The sequence below is a fragment of the Poeciliopsis prolifica genome, unplaced genomic scaffold, assembly GCF_027474105.1.
Source record: "Poeciliopsis prolifica strain line A6 unplaced genomic scaffold, Auburn_PproV2 SCAFFOLD075, whole genome shotgun sequence".
Lineage (NCBI taxonomy): Eukaryota > Metazoa > Chordata > Actinopteri > Cyprinodontiformes > Poeciliidae > Poeciliopsis > Poeciliopsis prolifica.
The window spans coordinates 788,651-806,507 of record NW_026562450.1 but is presented as its reverse complement, the minus strand read 5'-3'; the positions used below and the strand labels follow the sequence as shown (position 1 = coordinate 806,507).

General features: G+C 41.1%; 1 protein-coding gene across 2 annotated transcripts; it reads right to left on the bottom strand.

Moving 5' to 3' along the window:
* Nucleotides 1–39: 39 nt before the first annotated feature.
* On the bottom strand, nucleotides 40–17,324 carry usp12b (ubiquitin specific peptidase 12b). Of its 2 annotated transcripts, XM_055021295.1 has the most exons (10): nucleotides 17,161–17,324; nucleotides 12,905–12,985; nucleotides 12,619–12,702; nucleotides 11,433–11,562; nucleotides 9,189–9,451; nucleotides 8,327–8,403; nucleotides 8,148–8,231; nucleotides 6,635–6,832; nucleotides 5,768–5,846; nucleotides 40–2,919 (listed from the first exon to the last, which is right to left on the bottom strand). In XM_055021295.1, exons 1-10 carry the CDS (start codon nucleotides 17,206–17,208, stop codon nucleotides 2,818–2,820), a joined length of 1,146 nt encoding a protein of 381 aa, XP_054877270.1. In that variant the 5' UTR covers nucleotides 17,209–17,324; the 3' UTR covers nucleotides 40–2,817. The 2 variants fall into 2 exon arrangements, with proteins under 2 accessions (XP_054877270.1, XP_054877271.1); XM_055021296.1 differs by lacking the exons at nucleotides 11,433–11,562; nucleotides 12,905–12,985; nucleotides 17,161–17,324 and having other exon boundaries at nucleotides 12,619–12,696.
* Nucleotides 17,325–17,857: the final 533 nt, after the last annotated feature.

Sequence of the window (17,857 nt, the reverse complement as noted above, 5' to 3'; positions counted from 1 at the left end):
AAATTAGGTTTGACTATTCATAAAAGATCCACAATCAACTTAATCTGTGATTTTTTTTTTCTTTTTTTAATTTCCCAGTCACGCCTTTGTGCTTATTGGTGAAGCTTTCAGAAAGCATAAAAACAACTTCGCTCTCACTGGGTGTTTGGGAAAACTCCAGAGCTTCTGCCCGAATTCTTCATGTTAAGACCAACCGTACTGCCTGAAACCCACAAACGTTCAAGACGCAAAGCAACGTTTTCCAGAGCCTTGTTCAGAGCGTTAAAGAGAAGCAGAGGCATGGAGAGGAAGTAGTGTTGTCTTTTTGAGGTCTCGACCCTTTAAAACAAGTGCTTGAGGAGTGATTTTAAAACCTTATGATTAAATAGCAAAAGTAGGCACATCCAAACTCCATTATGTCTGCCACGTCAACTGAAAACTGACAAAAAAAAAGTTTTCAGATTTACATCTAAAACCAGAGAAATGCAAACTTCAGAACTGCAGCTCTGTTTTCTTTTTATTGTCCCTCTTACTGTTTTGCCACATAACTTATAAAACTCTCGAATTCTAATTCTTGTATGTAGAAGAAGAGGGCAGAATCTGTCAGTTAGTAGGTTTGTAACAGACAAAACTAATTAAAAACAAAATTGATGGATGAAAAACTGAGATTGCGCTGAAATTTGAACGGCATGTAATTCTTGAATGCAGCTAGTTTTCTGCAATTGCACTTATACGAAGAAGAAGAATGCAACAGATAGACTAATGGAAAATCTGCAGCTAAAATTTAAAGGTTAACACCAGAAGATTTTATTTTAGTGCTAAAAAGACAGTTTTCTTTAGCACTCTAATGGTCTTTCTGATGTTTTCCCAGTAATATCTGAAGTCAGTAGTAGCTGCTTCCTTAGCTTTAGCTAGCATGCTATGGGTGTTCATCATACCAACAGACACGCTAACTCTTGTTGCAAGCTGACAATTTTTTTTTAGCTATTTAAGCTAACTAACTTAAGCCTAAACAGCTAGTTAAAGCTATTTGAGCTACATCAAGTTCTAATAGCTTAAGCTAGCCATTCAAGCTTAAGATAACTTGAGCTTGAGTTGCTTAAGTTAGCTTAAGCTAAGATTTTTAGTACATTTCACAAAAAACAACTGAAATAGCCAACTTTGTTTTTAGATCAGGGATCGACAATTTGCGTTTTGTTTGTTATACAATTCATAAAGATATGCATCATTATTTTTCTGTAAAATTCACCTTATGCTCCATTGTTTGTATTTTGTTGCTAGTCCCTTTTAGAGCAAACCGACAGAGCCAAACCCCTGTTAGCTAATTGGACTTTTGAAGCCATGATCAGATAGGTTCATAATTATGAGTTAATGTGTTAGTTTATGAGTTACATAAACAGATTATACCTTGATTATAGAAAATGGCTTGAAAATTAGGTACAATCAGCATCTTTTGCTTTAGATAAAGGGAGAAAAACAAGTCCGCCATCATTAAGCTCACATGCACAGCTGGAAGCACAAAGCAACATGTGGGGGAGGGGGAGTTCCCTAAAGCATTTTCACCTCTTAGGGGAAAGTTTAAGCCACAGAGACAATAAAATGTTTGTTTTTTAAACACTAAATGAAAAGACAGGAAAAGGAATGGAGAATTGTTTCTGATCGCCGAGTAAAAAACGCTTTGTGAAAAGATTCTTCTCAATTTGAGAGCTGCAGCCGCTAAAGAAACGCTGCTTTGGATCGCTAACGGAACGAGGCAGACGCTGAGAAAATCCTTGTAGTGTGTCAGAGCTGAGTCTGCTGAGAAATTAGACAGGTTTTTAAAAATGCATTTTGTTCCCAGACTTGCTCCGCCTTCGGTCCCCTCTTCGTTTCTCCATCATGTCATCAAACATAACTCCAGACGGCACAACACCGCTTCATCACCAACCTTCAAGTCTCATCCAACTACAACAGGTCAGCTTTTAAAAGCTGCTGCTATGAGACTCATTGCTAGTCCTGATACTTGAAAACCAAAACAAAATCAAAACCTGCAGCTTAAAATAAAATAAAAATACATTGTAAAGAAAAACAGTATTAAACCGATAAAAACACTGAAAAGGTGAAGTCATACAGACTGCAAATTGAATTTTTGGTCAGTTTGTGTCACTTGTTCTTTGAATATTTAAAATAAAATGATTTTTTTTTTTTTTTGCTCTTTTGTCATAAATACGGAGCTGTGCTCATCAGTTTGAGACGTTTTCCCACCCCTCCAGTGACTCCTTTGCGCTAAGATACCGTGTATGAGGCACAGATCATAGAAACGCCGCTTTTTCACGCAGCTTTCAGCCTCCAACCCTACATGATGTCAGAGGTCTCAGGTGATAGGCCGGATGTCTAACGGTGCCACCAGATCGTGGTCGCTCCACTTCCTGGCCGGTGAACTCATGATCTGGCAGTTCCACCGCTCCTGGGGAGGGAAGCTAACGTAGCAAGGTATTAATACTCGGGATGAAGCCGCTGCGTCCTCTGGAGCCGCTAATAAACGCACATGACCGGTCCAGCCTGGTGGTCTCCGATCCTGGTGCCACAGTGCAAAGCGAGTGTTAGACAGTGGGGCGTTTCTTGGTATATTAAGGTGCTTGTTGCAGTGTGGTCTCTGAGGACTTGGAATCCCGGAGGCAGCCATGCAACCGGCACGCGCCTCGAACCCGTTTCCCCGAGCGGCGCTCCGGGCTGAAAGCCGCTCCCCCGCCGCAGGGGGGAATGAAGCCCGGATACTTGTGTGAGCGAACTGGAGGCAGCCGGCGGCTCGTCTGCCACGTCCAGACAGTCTGCTGGGGGAATTCACCGCTGGCTGCGTCAGTCTCTGGACTGGTAGAACAGGATGTAGCCGGACTCGGAGTTCTTGGAGATGTCGGACGTCAGGCCGTAGAACTCCTCGATCGCCTGCGCGTCGATTTTCTGAAAGGGGAGAGTGCAAGTTCTGAACTGAGACACATTGGGGACTCTCGAGTTTTTCTCCAGACCTTTGTAACAAACACCTTTAGCATCGCTGGGTCAATATTTATTCAATGTTCCCTGGAAAGATTCATAACAAAAATAAATAAAAATACTCTCCAAACGCCAGGGTTTCTGCAAATCGCACACATTTAGAGTTAAGACCATTATGAATGAAATTCAAGAGGTTAGATCTACGAGCAAAATAAAACACGTTCGATTCACTTTGGAGGGTTTTTTTTTTTTTACACAAAATTATTCTTAGATAATGAGATCATACTTTGAGCTCCTTTCAGAATGAGCTTTTTTAGGACCTCTGTCACTTTAAATCCAAATAAGCTGCTGCTGGCCACGCCCTCCAAAACCTGTCTCAGCAGAAGTTACATATATGTAGCAATATCATTATTATTATTTGTATAATAAGTAGTTATTATTTGTGTTTTTGTGTGTGCTCCGGTGGCCAATCGATGACATTTCATTGCCAGTTTCACTTGCATGTCTTTGTGCAATGGCAATAAAATAAGTTTAAGTCTAAGTATACAACCGTACGTCTTTGAAAAGCCTTTAGTGGAGCCTCGGCTCGGGTTGCTTGGTAACAGGCGGCTTGTTAGTGTGAGCTTTCAGTTTGTAAAAGCTCACACTTTCACTTTTGTTTTTCCCATTTGTCACCATCGCTGCATCTGCTGCTCTCCATTCATGTTCTTTCCTCAGCTCCATGACAACAGACAGGGGAAATAAATCCCTCACCTACCTATTCAGCAGGTACGGACCGGCGCTTGACCGCCGTGTTGAAAACCCACTGAACCTCAGATTTCACAGTTTGTGTCACAACGAGTGCAGATCAGTGCTAAGTAGCAGTGCTAACTGCTTCCTGGGAAGCTTTTGTAGGCACGGCATGCATGTGGCATCAGAGGGGTTGGCGACCGAAGTGAGCCGGTGGCGAAGACAAACGTCGTCCAGCCAACCAGCAATAAGTGCGTACTTACTCATGATAAATAAATTCTAGCAGCTAGCTAATGGTAATTCAAATGAAGATGTTTGTGTGCGACTCAGGAGAAACTACCTGAATATATGAGATTAAATTGGAGACCTGTGAGCAATGTATTTAAAATGTAAGAAATGTTATTGCATATCTGCCCCAAACATTTGCAGATTTCTACCCAACCTGAAGCTGAGCCCTTTGCCAGCCCAGTGAGATCCATTTCGTTGGTCTGTTAATGTTTTCCACTAAAAGCTTCTGGGCTGATTGTGAAAGAAATGCAGAAAGAGTTTCGGTTCCAGGTGGAAACGCCCCAAACGGCATCAGTTCAAGCTTTCAGGCTCAATTTAGACTCCCCGGTTCCTGCCAGAATTAAATAAATAGAGGCACACAAAAAAGGGCAAGCAAATCTCCTCGAAGCATTAAAATGATAAGTTAGTATTTATGTTCTGCGAGTTCAGCAGAATCCAGACCAGATGTCTGAGCAGCGGGAGAAAAAAACCCGGCATCGTTTTTCAACGCTGGGCCCTCAGAGAAACGCGTCTGCGATCTTCTCTCTGCCCTCGAACTGAACGGTGATGCGTCGCACGCTTTAAATAAAAACGGATGAACGATGCAGCGAAATGATTCCTCTGGTTATATCGGCCAAACTAAACTGAGCACTGAACCAAAGCTGTGCCTCAAAATGCTTTTACATTCGCTGGAACTCATTTACATCGGAACAAGAAACAAAGTTAATCTTAAACCCACTCTTGTGCAAACTGCTGCACTTTAAACTTGTCACTCTGTTCCTCTTTGGTGGCAATTTATAGTTTTTTCTTCTGTTTTTTTGTTGCTATCTGATTCACCGTTTTCTTTTTTCATTCCTGCTCTCATTACTTAAAGTAAGAACACCAGAGGGAAACTTATTCAACTTTCTCTGCTTCTGCTGCGTCTCAGATGGATTCGTCCTAAAAGTAAACATTTAAAACCCCCATCAAATATAAATACGTATTTAATATTTACCATAAACTTCACAGTATTTTAAGGGATTTTAAGTGACAGACGAGCACAAGGCAGTGGATAAACTAAAAGTGGAAAGAACATGACGGATGGCTTACAAAATATTTCACAGATGGGAAGTGAAACAAATGCTTGAAAAGAAAAAAACAAACCCTTAGCTATATTATTCGCCTTCTAGTTCAATAAACTACTCTGTGCTGGTTGATTGAATAAAGTTAGAAGTCGCAGATGGAACAAAAACGTAAAAGGTTTTAATAGAAGAAATGGCCTCTAAAGAGAAAAACCCAAGTCGACCTGACCGGCAAAGCTCCTCCGCGGCAAACGAATTATGTTTTCGTTGGAAAAAGAACATGAGCTGAATGTCGACAAAGAAAAAGAGTCTGACAGCAGGGAAAATTGAAAAGAAATCCAAGAACTAAAAATGATCTGCTTTCCTTTTTTCTCCTAGTTTTTACTGTTTGTAGAAAATCCTTTTATTCCTAATCACTGCTCCAAATGAAATGATAATTTAACGTTTAATTATTACTATCTCAGTCAGAAGCTCATATTTGCTCTTAATTATGTTTAACCTTTATATTCTACTCCTTTTGTTTTCTCCTGTTGTGAACGGTGTGTCTCTTGTGTCGACTTGCGAACGTTTTACAAAGTCACCTCAGTTATGGCTGCATAAGAAAGTCTGAGGTTTTGCAAACAAGTAAACTTTGCAAATCTAAAAACAAACAAAACAGCACAATTATTAATGCTCTAAGTGTGTCACCCAGGCTACTGAATTATTGAACAGTCCAACACATTTCGACATTTTGCGACTGAATTAGAGACGTCCTCTCTCACCTCCACAATGTCGTCATCAAACAGCAGCCAGAAGCCGTGGCTCTTGACGATGGTGATGTAGTGCCCGCGATTGGGACCGCTGCAGCGCAGACAGAAAGGACAGACGCCAACAGAAGAGGCGTGTCAAACAGATGAAATGTGTGCTTCTGTTTTCAGGCGACCGAGCAAATCGAGTTTAGAACCATCTAAAATCAGCGCTAATCGCGGTTAGCGAGTTGTTCCAAACGGCAGCAGGCTAACCTGTGGATTTAAATGAAATCATGAGTCACCAATATATTTCACCGCAATTTCGATCTGTAAAAATGACACTGAAGTTAGCGCGTGATCGACGGCATGTGACTGTAAGCTTTCCAGTTCAACACACAAGCTCAACCTACAATCTACATTAACCAGATGTTTGTAAAAGACATTTGTTCACTGTGAAAACTTTATTTGTAGAAACACAAACAATGAATTTCTCTTGTGTTCACAATTTGGACCATTACAGCCAAGTGTCCTGTTAAAAACCACATGACTTCATAAAGTCAAACTAATTCTTCTAAACTGATTTCTGAGTCTTTAAAATGCCACTTCACGATGACAACCTTTACTCAACTTTAAAAATCGGAAATACGTACGTTTTATGATCACATAGTTAATATCTTCATGAATGAATGAGTCAAAGCAAGACCCCAGGTATATTTTAGATTCGAAAACAACATTATAACATGATATAAAGCTTAAAAAAAAGTTGATTTTACCTAATACCCTGCCTTCTGATCTTCTGTTTGCCTTTAATAAACAGATCTGCGTCTCTGTAATTATCAAACTCTATCAAACCAGAACTACGGAAGGAAAAATAGAAGTCTGGTCTAATCTAGGACCTACCTGCCGCAGTGCACGACGACAGCGACCAGGTCGTACATGCGGTCGGGATTGGTGGCGTCGCCCGACGTGTTGAAGAGGCGGAGCTCCAGCGGGAAGACGACACGATAGGACAGCTTGGTGTAGCGGTGCAGCTGGTCCATGTACTTAAAGCGCTTGAGGTGGAGGGCGAGGATCATGGGCAGCTTTTTTACCCTCATCCTGGCAGAACAACGCAGCAAATGTTTGCTTTGTGACTCGATTCATTGGGAAAAAAAGATTTACACCTGCATAGCAATTCATACAGTTTCAGATTTTGTCCTGCTACAAATCACATTTCACTGGAAATAAACATGATGAACCAACAGAAACATCATTGCGAAATGGGAAAAAAATGGATATATGAGGTTTTCTTAAATAAATATCACCAGGAAAGATGTTGTCCTTTCAATAGGACAACGACCCAAACATGCAGGCAGAGACACATGGAGTGGTTCAGATCAAAGCGTATTCTTATAATAAAATGATCAATAAACCCAAACAAGAATCTGTGACTAGACAGAAGCATTCTCCTTTTACCAAGAAGAAAAGGAAAAACCATGTTACTCTTTACCTGATACTCCTTGTCAGTCTGTAACAAAAACTCCCTATAAAATGGGCTCAAGTCTGTGTTTGTAACTTGACAAACATGAATACTTTTACAAAGCACATGTTCACAGATGATGACGATCAGAAAGTTTTGATTCAAAATAAACAAAGCTTGCAAAAACAAAACTTCAAGAGAAACTTTAAAAAACTGGGAGTAATCAGAGCGAGGCCAAAACTTTCAGAGAATCATTTGAAAAAACCAAGACATTTGCAGAACAACCAGAATATCGCAGCACGCTTTCACAGTTTTTCCTTCCTCCCCGTTCAGCCGCAGCTCTGCTGTTCTTTCTGCTCCACGTTAATGCAAGGTTCAGCCTCTGCTGATAGCCCTTTGCCTCCTTAATGGATGTTACTCGGTGCACTTAGCCGGCTCTCCGGTACAAAAATACACACAGCAGCAACACTTGAGAAGACGCGCCTCATGGTTTCCAACCGCAGAAAGCTAAAAACGCGTCAGCGCTGTTAATGCAAAGGGAAGTCTGGGGCGGGTAAGCGCCGTCCAACAGGCATCTGGCCAGAGATACGCCCGCAAAACCGATTCTCAGAATGTAACAGGAAGGCCCTGACAGGGTGCCTTGGTGACGTCCGATGTGGTTTCAGGGCTGATCTCTAATGGAACAAAACCCAACAGAGTTTGCTTACTGTCAGTAAAAACTAAGTGGGAGCTCAAAGGGATTTTTATTTTTATTTTCAGCGTCTTGTTACATGTGTTTGGCATTATTACATTAAAGCTACATGGATGATGCAAGATGATCATTGTGGGTTTATCTGCTCTACGAAATTTGAGCGCATTTCACCAAATCAGAAAAGAACGCCACTAGATTTATTTGCGCGTTTTCTGCTGTACAAATGTGAAAAGGACATGAATAGAAAAGGAGACGTCACCTACCGTTTCTGGGCTTCCTGTTTGCTGCGACATTGCTCGCAGTAATATTTATACTCGCTGCACAACGTCTCTGTGTTGCTGAAGCCCCTGTTGAGCACAAAAAGGAGAACTCGTCCATAAATCTAACATTTTTTGTTGGGTTTGATGAATATAAAAAAAAAGAAAAGAAAAAGCAGGACAACCTGAGACAGTGCGTGATCGAGGTGTTCTGCTCCACGTCCACCGACAGATCCAGGAAGTCCTCATCCTTACTGCTCACCTGCAGAAACCAACAGCAGGTGAATTGCTGACCAACCAAGACGGGGCTGATCAGTCCCTACAGGTTGTTGCCAGGGTGTTTTTGTTTTTTGTGATTGCTGCAGCCTAAAATTGCTGATTTTGTGGTGTGATTTTTTTTTTTTTTAAGTTGCACATGTTTTGCTTTGTTTTTGCCTCAACATGGTCTTGCAAAAGGCTGAAGTTGCTGCATGTAACCTTCCTGTGTTTTCCTCTGTGTTTCTATTGTGGCAATAAGGATTTCTCTGAAATATTTGGAAAGAAAACAGTGAGCACAGCAATTTCTTTACAGAAATTGAAGAGATTTGGGTTGATTTCTGGTATTAACTAGTGAGAAAGCAATGTAAAACAACAACATTAATATTCGTGTTAACAAAGTTAACAAGGATGAACTAGTTAACGTTTAGCTAACATTATCTGCATGCAGCACAGGTACTCAATTCAAGTTGGAAGAAAACTGCAGAGCTTTTTGGTTTTTGGCTCTGGCTAATTGCTGGACAGGACAGAGACCAGCAGCTCGGCTTAACAGCAGCTTAATGTGAGTGCTCTGGGTGCGTTTACAGACAGTTAAAATTTTTTTGCATTATTATGCCATTTCCATTATTTTGCCTAAAATGGTCTCATGATAAGCTCTGGGACGATTTATCGTCCGGTTGAATTTCTTATGACACGCCAACAATCGAGGAGTGAACTTGTGTCAACGGCTGCGATCGCAACTTCCCGCAGGGACTGGCTAACGGAAGCAGCGGACGTGAAAACCCAGCTCACAGCTTCGCAGTTGAGGCAGCGCGTCTCGTTGGTCAGCGTTCCCTGGAAGATCTCGTGGACCCACGTCTGCTGCGTCTCCTTCCCGCCGTCGCTTTCGCCCCCGCCCCCGTCACCACATCCGCCTCCTCCGCTCCCGTTCTGCACCAGTTTCCCGTTCTGCTGTCGCTCCTGGCCCTTCTCCTCCTGGAGGAGGTCTGCGATAGTGTTGAGGAGGTAGTTGAGGAACTCGTGGGCGTCCTGCTGCATGTAGTTGTCAAACAACTCTGGGGAGGGGAGATGCGGACACGTCAAGGAGAAAGATAAATATTTGATTGTGTTACAACCTCAAATTTATGCAAGTGACCGGGCCGGTCGACAGGAAGCCCGGCTACAGTTGACATGGGAACAGATGGAGCTAAATACAGGGGAAATTTATGTTCACCTTCCAGCAAGACACTGATCTTAAACAGCCGGAGCTGCTCTGTGGTGGAATGGTTCAGATCAACGTTTCTCATGCAACTGAAGTTATACAACTTACTAAATGCTGTAAGTCTGGGAACAATTCGGTTTTTTAACTCAATAAGTAACGTTTAATCAAGACTGCTCAGTCTGCGTGGTTCTCGACAGAAAAAGAGCAACTGAGTCACTAGGATGTAAAACCTTTTAAAACTGTAATGCATGGGCTACTTAGCTTCTTCAGTTTGTTCTTTTTTCAAAAGGTACAAAGCTTTTTAAACACTTTTGGTGCAACAATATTCCTAATATTTCAGCTTGTCAGAAGACATGAACAGTGCAGAACAGTGTCATACTAAACAAGCTTTGATTATTTTTCCTTGTCTTTTTCTGCGAGCTACAGTTACCTTCTTACGTCGGATTATAAGAGCCAGACTAAGGTTTTAAATTGTAATTCTATGAGAACTGTACGCCAAACTACGTTAAAATGAGGAATGCTGGACGCGGCGGCGACACATGTACGTAGGCCTCAGTCCTCCACGCGGCCATGACAAGTTCGAGTCTCATCCTGCTGACCTTTGCCCCTCTCTAACGAGCTACTGTCCTGTCATTTCACTTTCAAATAAAGGCCAGCAGAGCCAAAAATAATACTTCTTCTTCTTGTGAAATTATGGTTGGTACTGATTATACAAAGAAATAAGATTTTAACATAGCGTCAAATTATTATCATTCGCAGGACTGAATCGATTGTTTAAACCAGTGTCCATTTCAAAGAACGAACCACTTTATGAGGTGCGATAGCTCTATCGAACCCTTTTTTCAATAAACAATGTTTTACTCATAGTTTTACGACTTTCTTCCACCAATATTTCATCTTTATTCCTCTAATACTATAACTACGAGCTTGGTCACAACACACCGTCATATTTGCTTTACTGACCCACTATTTCAGACATAGTGGTTTAGATAAAAGATATTCTTGTGCTAGAATTGATCATTTGGTAGTTTGGGGTGCTTCACTACTCTTCCCATTGAGCCAGTCACTCACTGAGCTTTGAACTACTTCAGTCTCTAGCTATACAACGTTGGTCGCCACAAACCAAAACAACATGCAGATGTGATTCCTGTGAAATCTGGTTCTACTAGACCAGATTACAAATACATGCCAAACTCCTCTGATTTTTATTTGCAAACATTTTTCAAAACCCGTGTAAGTCCTGTTGTTTTCCACCTTGCAATTATGCACTACTTTGTGGCGGTCTTGTCACAGATAATCCCCAAGTATTTTTTTATTTTCTTCCACTTCACATAAAATCCCAATTATCTCCATTGAAGTTTGTTTTTGCAATGTGGACAAAGTGTTGGACAAGTTCAAGATGCATGTCTAGTTTTGTAGGGAAAAAGAAACCTTTAAACCAAAGTAAAATTTCAGAGACAAGTGACATCTGTGTGCCATTGTTTTGATTTGCTTCCTGCTCTGTGATTTCACCAACAATATGACTTCCTCAGCTGCGTGATTAACTTCTCAGCTGATATCCATCGTCCCCATCTTCTTCCCCTTTTCCAAGGCTGCTGCCTGCATCCGTACTCCCAGCTGCGCTGCTCCACCATGAAAGGAAGTTTGTTTCAATGACTCAATGTCTTTGTTCTGAAGACTTGGTGCTAAATGCTTCCCAATGAGATTATAGGACGCCTCGCGCTCTGACATCAGCGGCAGCTGCACATTCTTCCAAAGCCGTTCCATGAATATTCTACGAGATTATTCTGCATCTTGACACAAGCCTCCCTCCTCACCCCCCCGTCGACGCCTACCGTTTTCCTTCCTTAGCCGAGAGATGAATTTCTTGGGAGGGATGACTCCGACTTTTTTCTTCTGAGTGGCGATGCTGTTGAAAAGGTCGGCCAGGCAGGTAAGGAGGGACTCCTTCCTCCGAGGCTGCACCTGAGATCAACGGCACGGATCACAAAGGCTTCCTTAACCTCCAATTATGTCTTTAAAAACAAACTGATACGTGCTTTAACGTGGGCTGTAGGTCCACAATCATCTGGTTTGGAAGTAAGTTGCACCTTTGAACGTCTTGGTCAGTTTTGAACCCAATCGTTTCATTTCTACCTTCTTTAATTTCCTGTCAGTAAGCAAATGTTTTCATACTAGCATCAGAGAAATACATAAGTATCTAGAAAGCATTTCACATTCATTTATAATTTAAAGGGACATTATTATGTATGTTTCATGTTTTGGTGTGATAAAGTAACTATGTTACCTTCAGATGAACTCAAATTCCAGGACTTTGGGTTTGTAATTTAATGTCTTGAAATTGGGCCTCTGTCTCTTTTAGAAACTCCCACTCTTTATAAAACTCCGGCTTCAGGAAGTCAACACAACATCGCTCCTCTATTAACCCTTTAACAATATTTATACTAGCGTTGCACTGAGAAGTAGATGGTATAATGAGCTTAGCAGATGCAGGGCTCCACCAGGTGTTTGCTATCTGCTGCTGGCTAGTCTGAAGGAGTTGGGGAAGGGCTAGGTCCATTCAGGCCCTTTTACAAAGGTTGCCATGGAGATAAAGGATTTTCTCAAACATGCATGAAAGAATCGATGACACACTCCAGGTGTATTTTTGATGAATAACATTATAACATGACGTAAAGCTAAAAAAAAGTCAGTTTTACAAAATAATGCTGCTATTAAAAAATCTAACACATAAACTGTTATTTTGACTGGGAAAGTGCTTCATTCCTCAAGCATTTTCCCTCAAATAGCTGAAATAGGAACAAATGTGTCTCGTCCAAGTACATCTTTCTGCTTAGCAGCTGCACATTTTCTGTATCTGCTGTTGTTATTTTGACCACTATTTGGCGCCCCGTTTCCAGAAACTCGTCATAAAACCTCCTGACGTCAGTGATTTTTGGCTGCCTGCTGACAGCTGTGAGGTAAGCGTCTGAATCAAACCCATGTGGCCACCGGTGTGCGAATTCTGTATTCGACACTCACCTTGTACGCCAGCACCTTCTCCCTGAAGGGTCGGCAGAAATACAGAGCCTGCAGCACCGAGTTGCAGTAGCAGGTGTTGCCGAACTAGATGAGAGGCAAAAGAACGGGGAGTTGGATGTGATTCTTTAGTGTGCGTATGTTTTAAGAAAAATGAACTGTAACCGTCCAGGTTTGCTTTGATTTAAAGTCCGAATTATGAAAAAAAAAAAAAAAAAAAAAAAAAAAAAACCCAGATCAGAGCAGGCAGATCATTAGCTAATAGTGGACTGTACTTAGATACACTTACATTGACCAATCCAAAGTAGTGTTCATTAACAGGAAACTGTTCCGGTCCAATCTCCTTTTCCAAGGCAGAGGCATTGGCGCCCTGAAGAAGTCAGGAGGAGAAAACAGCACAATTAATGTTTTACTTTAACGTTCTTATCACAGCAAGAAAAAAAATGAGTCACCACAGACTGGATAAGATTTTCCATTCCTTACAGTTTCCGAGACGTTTATTTGTTTCTGTTGTCTTTCTGCCCTGCTGGAATCAGCACCTTTTTAAAACAGCTAATAAAACTCCATTTAGACGGTTTGCAAACTACAAAACAACACGTCATGGTCCGTTTTTCAATTTGGTTGACTTCTTTGAAACAACGGCCCAATAACTCGGGTCTATGTTGATGTCCGATACGAAAACCGCCGTTATAACTGGTATTATATAAATTTCAGTCGACCACTGGACACCTGCTTAACTTCTTCAGTTAAACAAACACATGACCAGAAACATAAGTAACAGCTAAATGACTTTAAACATTGATTGTTAATATCAGCTTAGTTTTACTAACTCAATACATGGAAAAATTACTAAAATCAGTCAATACCGAAGTTAATCCCGATATATTGTACAACCGTAGTGCTAAAATCATAAAAACGTCTTGAACAATCATTTACAGCCAAAATATTTTTTAAAAACTAGGAGTGGCGATATGGTACTAAAGTTTTATCATGATACTTTAAAAGTAGATGACACAGAAATCAAAAGCTGTCCTTGAAAAACATTTGGAATGCGCTAAAAACTGTTATTTATATCGCCAAACTGCTCATAGAAACTGGATTTACTAACATTTTCAGATTTATTGACACTCATTGAAAAAAAAAACAGCAAATCTATCAATCCTGACAATACGGGGAGTTTTGGGCAATTTCAAGCAATGTTAATTGGAATTTATTGTGACATCGAACAACAAATTTATCACAATACATGATACGATAAATGCCTGCCCACACTGAAAACAATCTGGTGTGTCTGAAAGCACTTTCAAGTCCTAATACAGATGTTTTCTTCAGCACTGTGAGATCATCTAAGGGAGACAGTCATCCCAGTGAAACCCCATCAGTTAACACCAGGAGGAAGTAAAAAACCACAACCTACCAACACAAATGTTGTAGGTCCACATCACCGGCAAACTGCGTAACTATACGGTGATATGAGCATTTGAAATACAGCTAAACATATACATAACTCACATCGGTGCACTTATACCAACCATAATCAGAGTTGGGAATCAATTTAAACAGTATGGAACGTGAAAATGTATATAATTTGTTTAAAAAAAGATAGGGATGTTAGCTACTGGAAGCTGGTCACCATGCGCTGCGCGACTTTCAGGAGTAAAGAAAAATTAGAGGCGACAATCTGAAGTAGAGGGAGAGAAAAGGCATTTTTAGTTCAACCTGTGAATGTTAATGTAGTTAATTAACCTAGCTTGGCCTTGATGCATGATGGTTCAGATATACCTTACAATATAGAGCAAAAACAGAAAACTAAATGCTTTACAAAACGCTCTTACAGGCATATTTTGGTGGGAGCAGAGACAGAAACAAAGGACAATGATGACAGCAGTAGTGATGATGATGCAGCTTCTCCCCTCAGGGGGGGGTCGTTTCATAAACTGCAGCGGTTCAGCACAGCGCCACATTGCAGCCCATGTAAAGTCAACGAGAGGCCAACATCGGGTTCCTGTCTGGGCTGAGGTTATTTATCCAACAAACACCGCCTCGGAACAGCCAAGAGGTTGTAAACAACAAGACACAGCGAACTAACTCTCTGATGTTAGAGAGGCATAAAAACAAAGGAGCTGAAAACTCACAAAGACATTAATTATTAACTCTGTCACTGCCGGGTTAAAATGACAGCTTGGAGCCGAGTGTTAGAAATGAAAGTGAGTAGAAGAATTATTCATAAGACGAATGCATTAAACGGAAGTGTTCTTTAAAGTCTTGACTTAAACTCTGGTTGCGTAAAAGTGAACATCTTTTCTCTATTAATATGTTACCACAAGTTGTTCAGCCGAGTTTCAAGCCATCGCAGGCGTGAGAAAGAGTCAAAACACTCGACCGCTGGATGGTTCTCATGGTGAGAGTTTTCTTTTTTTTTTTCTTTCTTCAAATCAAAAGTAGATGTAAATTTCAAGCTGCCTTGGACTTATAAATAACTGCTCCCTACCCTGAGCTGTTCCTGCACACTGCTGGACAGGTGGCTGAAAAAGGCTTTGCTCTCACTTAAAGCAAAGAAAAACCCAGCTTCAAAGAAAGCTTCAAAACCACTACTAAATTTGAAGGTTTTTTTTTATATTTTCTATTCTTTCTTAACTCTATGTATCATAAATAAATAAATATATGTATTTTTAGAACTTGAAGTAATCAATTTTCCCTTTCATTTTAGCAGCATTAGGGACAAATGTTGACGTTCTGTTTCCAATGAAAGAACAAACAAGGTGAGGGATTTTTATTCAAAAATATCATGAAAACCTTCAATCTACAGCAGCAGCATTCTGCATTCCCTACATGAAGCAAACAAAAAAAAATGTTAAGCCAGCTACACTTCCTCTGTTTCGCCAGCCAATAGATATAGATATAAGCATTCCAATATCACAAACCTCACCCACTAAACCAAACTCTTCTTTGAGCTCGATATTAGACCCGTTCTCGCGGTTCTGTTCTAGATAGAGGAACACAAACACGCCAAAGCTCATTTTGGGAAGTTAGTCAGGCGATCTGTTTAAATAGCCAGCCTGCAGTCAGCAGCTTAACACATCTCCCACACTTTAGCTGAGCACTTGTAGGTTTACAAACAGCATGAGTTCAGCAGATAATACTTTTTTTCCCCCGACCGCTTAAAAGAAGGACAAATGACGCAGTTTGTGATAAAAAAAACAAGCATCTGCAGGCTTAAGCAGAGAGCCTGACTAATTCAGTGTAATGTATTTGTCCTGGAGGGGCGATTTAAAAACACGAGTACAAATAGACTCAAAAGTGACAAAATCATTCACAAGAAAGCTGCTAATTAGCTATTTAACCTGCTAATATCAGAGTGTTATAGCTTTATAACGCAAATTCATGCCTCATAAGGACTTGAAACGGCTACTGTGTCCAAACCAAAACAATGGGGTAGATAACATTACCATAGCATAAATCATGTTGTATTGTTTTGATATCAGTACGCATAATAGTTGGCTTTTTGTTTTAAATAGAAATGATTAATCAAGTTATACATTTTCAGTGTTATTCCACGAGATCATTAAATGAGGGTCGGCATATCCAGATATATCACACCAGGAGTGTGCATACAAGAGAGAGTACTCCCAAACAATTCAATATGTTCATTTTGTAGGTTTGGCAACAACAACAAAAAAATGTCGCAGATCGTCTTTCAGCCACCTCACAGGCAGTGTGCAGCAACAGGTAAGCATCGAAGCACGGAAATGTTGTGTTTTTCCATTGGACCCGTTTCCAGGATGTTTTAATGGGAGCTTTTGATTTAATAAACATGATTCTGTGGCGAATGTGCGTGTCTTTAAGGAATGCGTTGCCTGCCATCCTGACTACTCCACAGAAAACTTAACAATTGTTTCCTTTTTATTTTCACCGAATAAAGCTTCCTGTTGCTCTCTCTTTTTCTTTTTTCTTTCTTTTTTTTTACTGTTAGGGGTTTTGCTGAGACGTTCAGGTTTTATTCTGTGACATTTACTTTAAATTTCACCCTCTTAAGCTCAGAGCAGCATCAGCTGCCTTGAGGTGCTCACATCCTCTACAGCTGATTTCTGTTGTATTTCTGCTATTTGGGGGAAATACAGTCCTAAGCAGGAACTGTAAGTTTCATTTTTATATATATACATATACATATATATCTGACAGCAACTTTAGCCCAAAATAGTCCAAACGGCTAGCTGGCTAAGCTAGCCGTTTCCCGACCGTTAAGTCAGTCCAACTAACCACAACCAAGACGAAGCTGCTCACTAACTGTCACATACACAGCCGGTGTGAGCACAACACGGTCCCGTTAACTCTCCAAACAGCCGCGTGTTCGGGCCCGGAAAGCTGCCCCTGCCCAAGCAACTTTCTGGGAACGCTGTGTGTTTTTATCATGTTGTTCCGTGAGGCTAACAGACAGGCTAGCAGCAGCAGCAGGACAGCTAACCGTAAGCGTGAGATCAGGCAGGATTCAGCGGACCGGGCAGCGAACGGTACCGGCCCAACCAGCCGCTCTGCCCTCCTTACCATCGTACAAATCGAGGCGATCTTTCGGACTGTCATCAGTATTTCCATCCGTGCGCCGCCATGTTGGACCGAACCCCGATGTTAAAATAATCAGACCAGCTGCGGCTGCAGAGTTCCGGGAGGGCGAGTCGAGTCTGCCTGCTGCCCCTATCGGTACTGTCACAGTAAAGCAGGAGGGAATGACAGCGACAGCTTCCGGTATGACCTTTCAGAATAATTTACAAAACAAAAAGGCACTTTTTTTATTATTTTTTATTTTGGGAGAGTGGTGCGGGGGGATAATACATTCCAAAATCCATCAAAATTTAAAGAAAATTGTCTGAAATCAAATAATTTTAATGGAATTAAGTGGGCGTGGCCAAATTGCTCCACAGCGCCCCCTGACGCGAGATAGGCCAAGTCGTACATAATAGAGATCTGAAACCCAAATACGGAGAAGTTGTTGCCAAGTGGTGAAACGTTGTTGCTAAACAAGTGACACACTGTTGCCAAACATATTGTTGATAATTTGATGCTTTTGTTGAACTGTAATGCAGTGATGTTATTGTCAATTATTTTGGTCTTGTTCCAGAACATTGTGGTGCTGTTGCTGATTATTGAGACACCATTGCCAAATAGTGACATGCGGTTGCCAAATGTATTGTTGATATTTATTTACATTGTGACGCCATTTATTATCACACTTGCCAAATGGTGA

Bases quoted from the DNA above. Each gene is read 5' to 3' on its own strand.
- usp12b (XM_055021295.1), bottom strand. From the start codon at position 17,208: ATGGAAATACTGATGACAGTCCGAAAGATCGCCTCGATTTGTACGATG. The intron at 12,986-17,160 runs GTAAGGAGGGCA...TGACTTCTTCAG, and splicing joins TCGCCTCGATTTGTACGATG to GGCGCCAATGCCTCTGCCTT. The intron at 12,703-12,904 runs GTAAGTGTATCT...CCTCTCATCTAG, and splicing joins ACTACTTTGGATTGGTCAAT to TTCGGCAACACCTGCTACTG.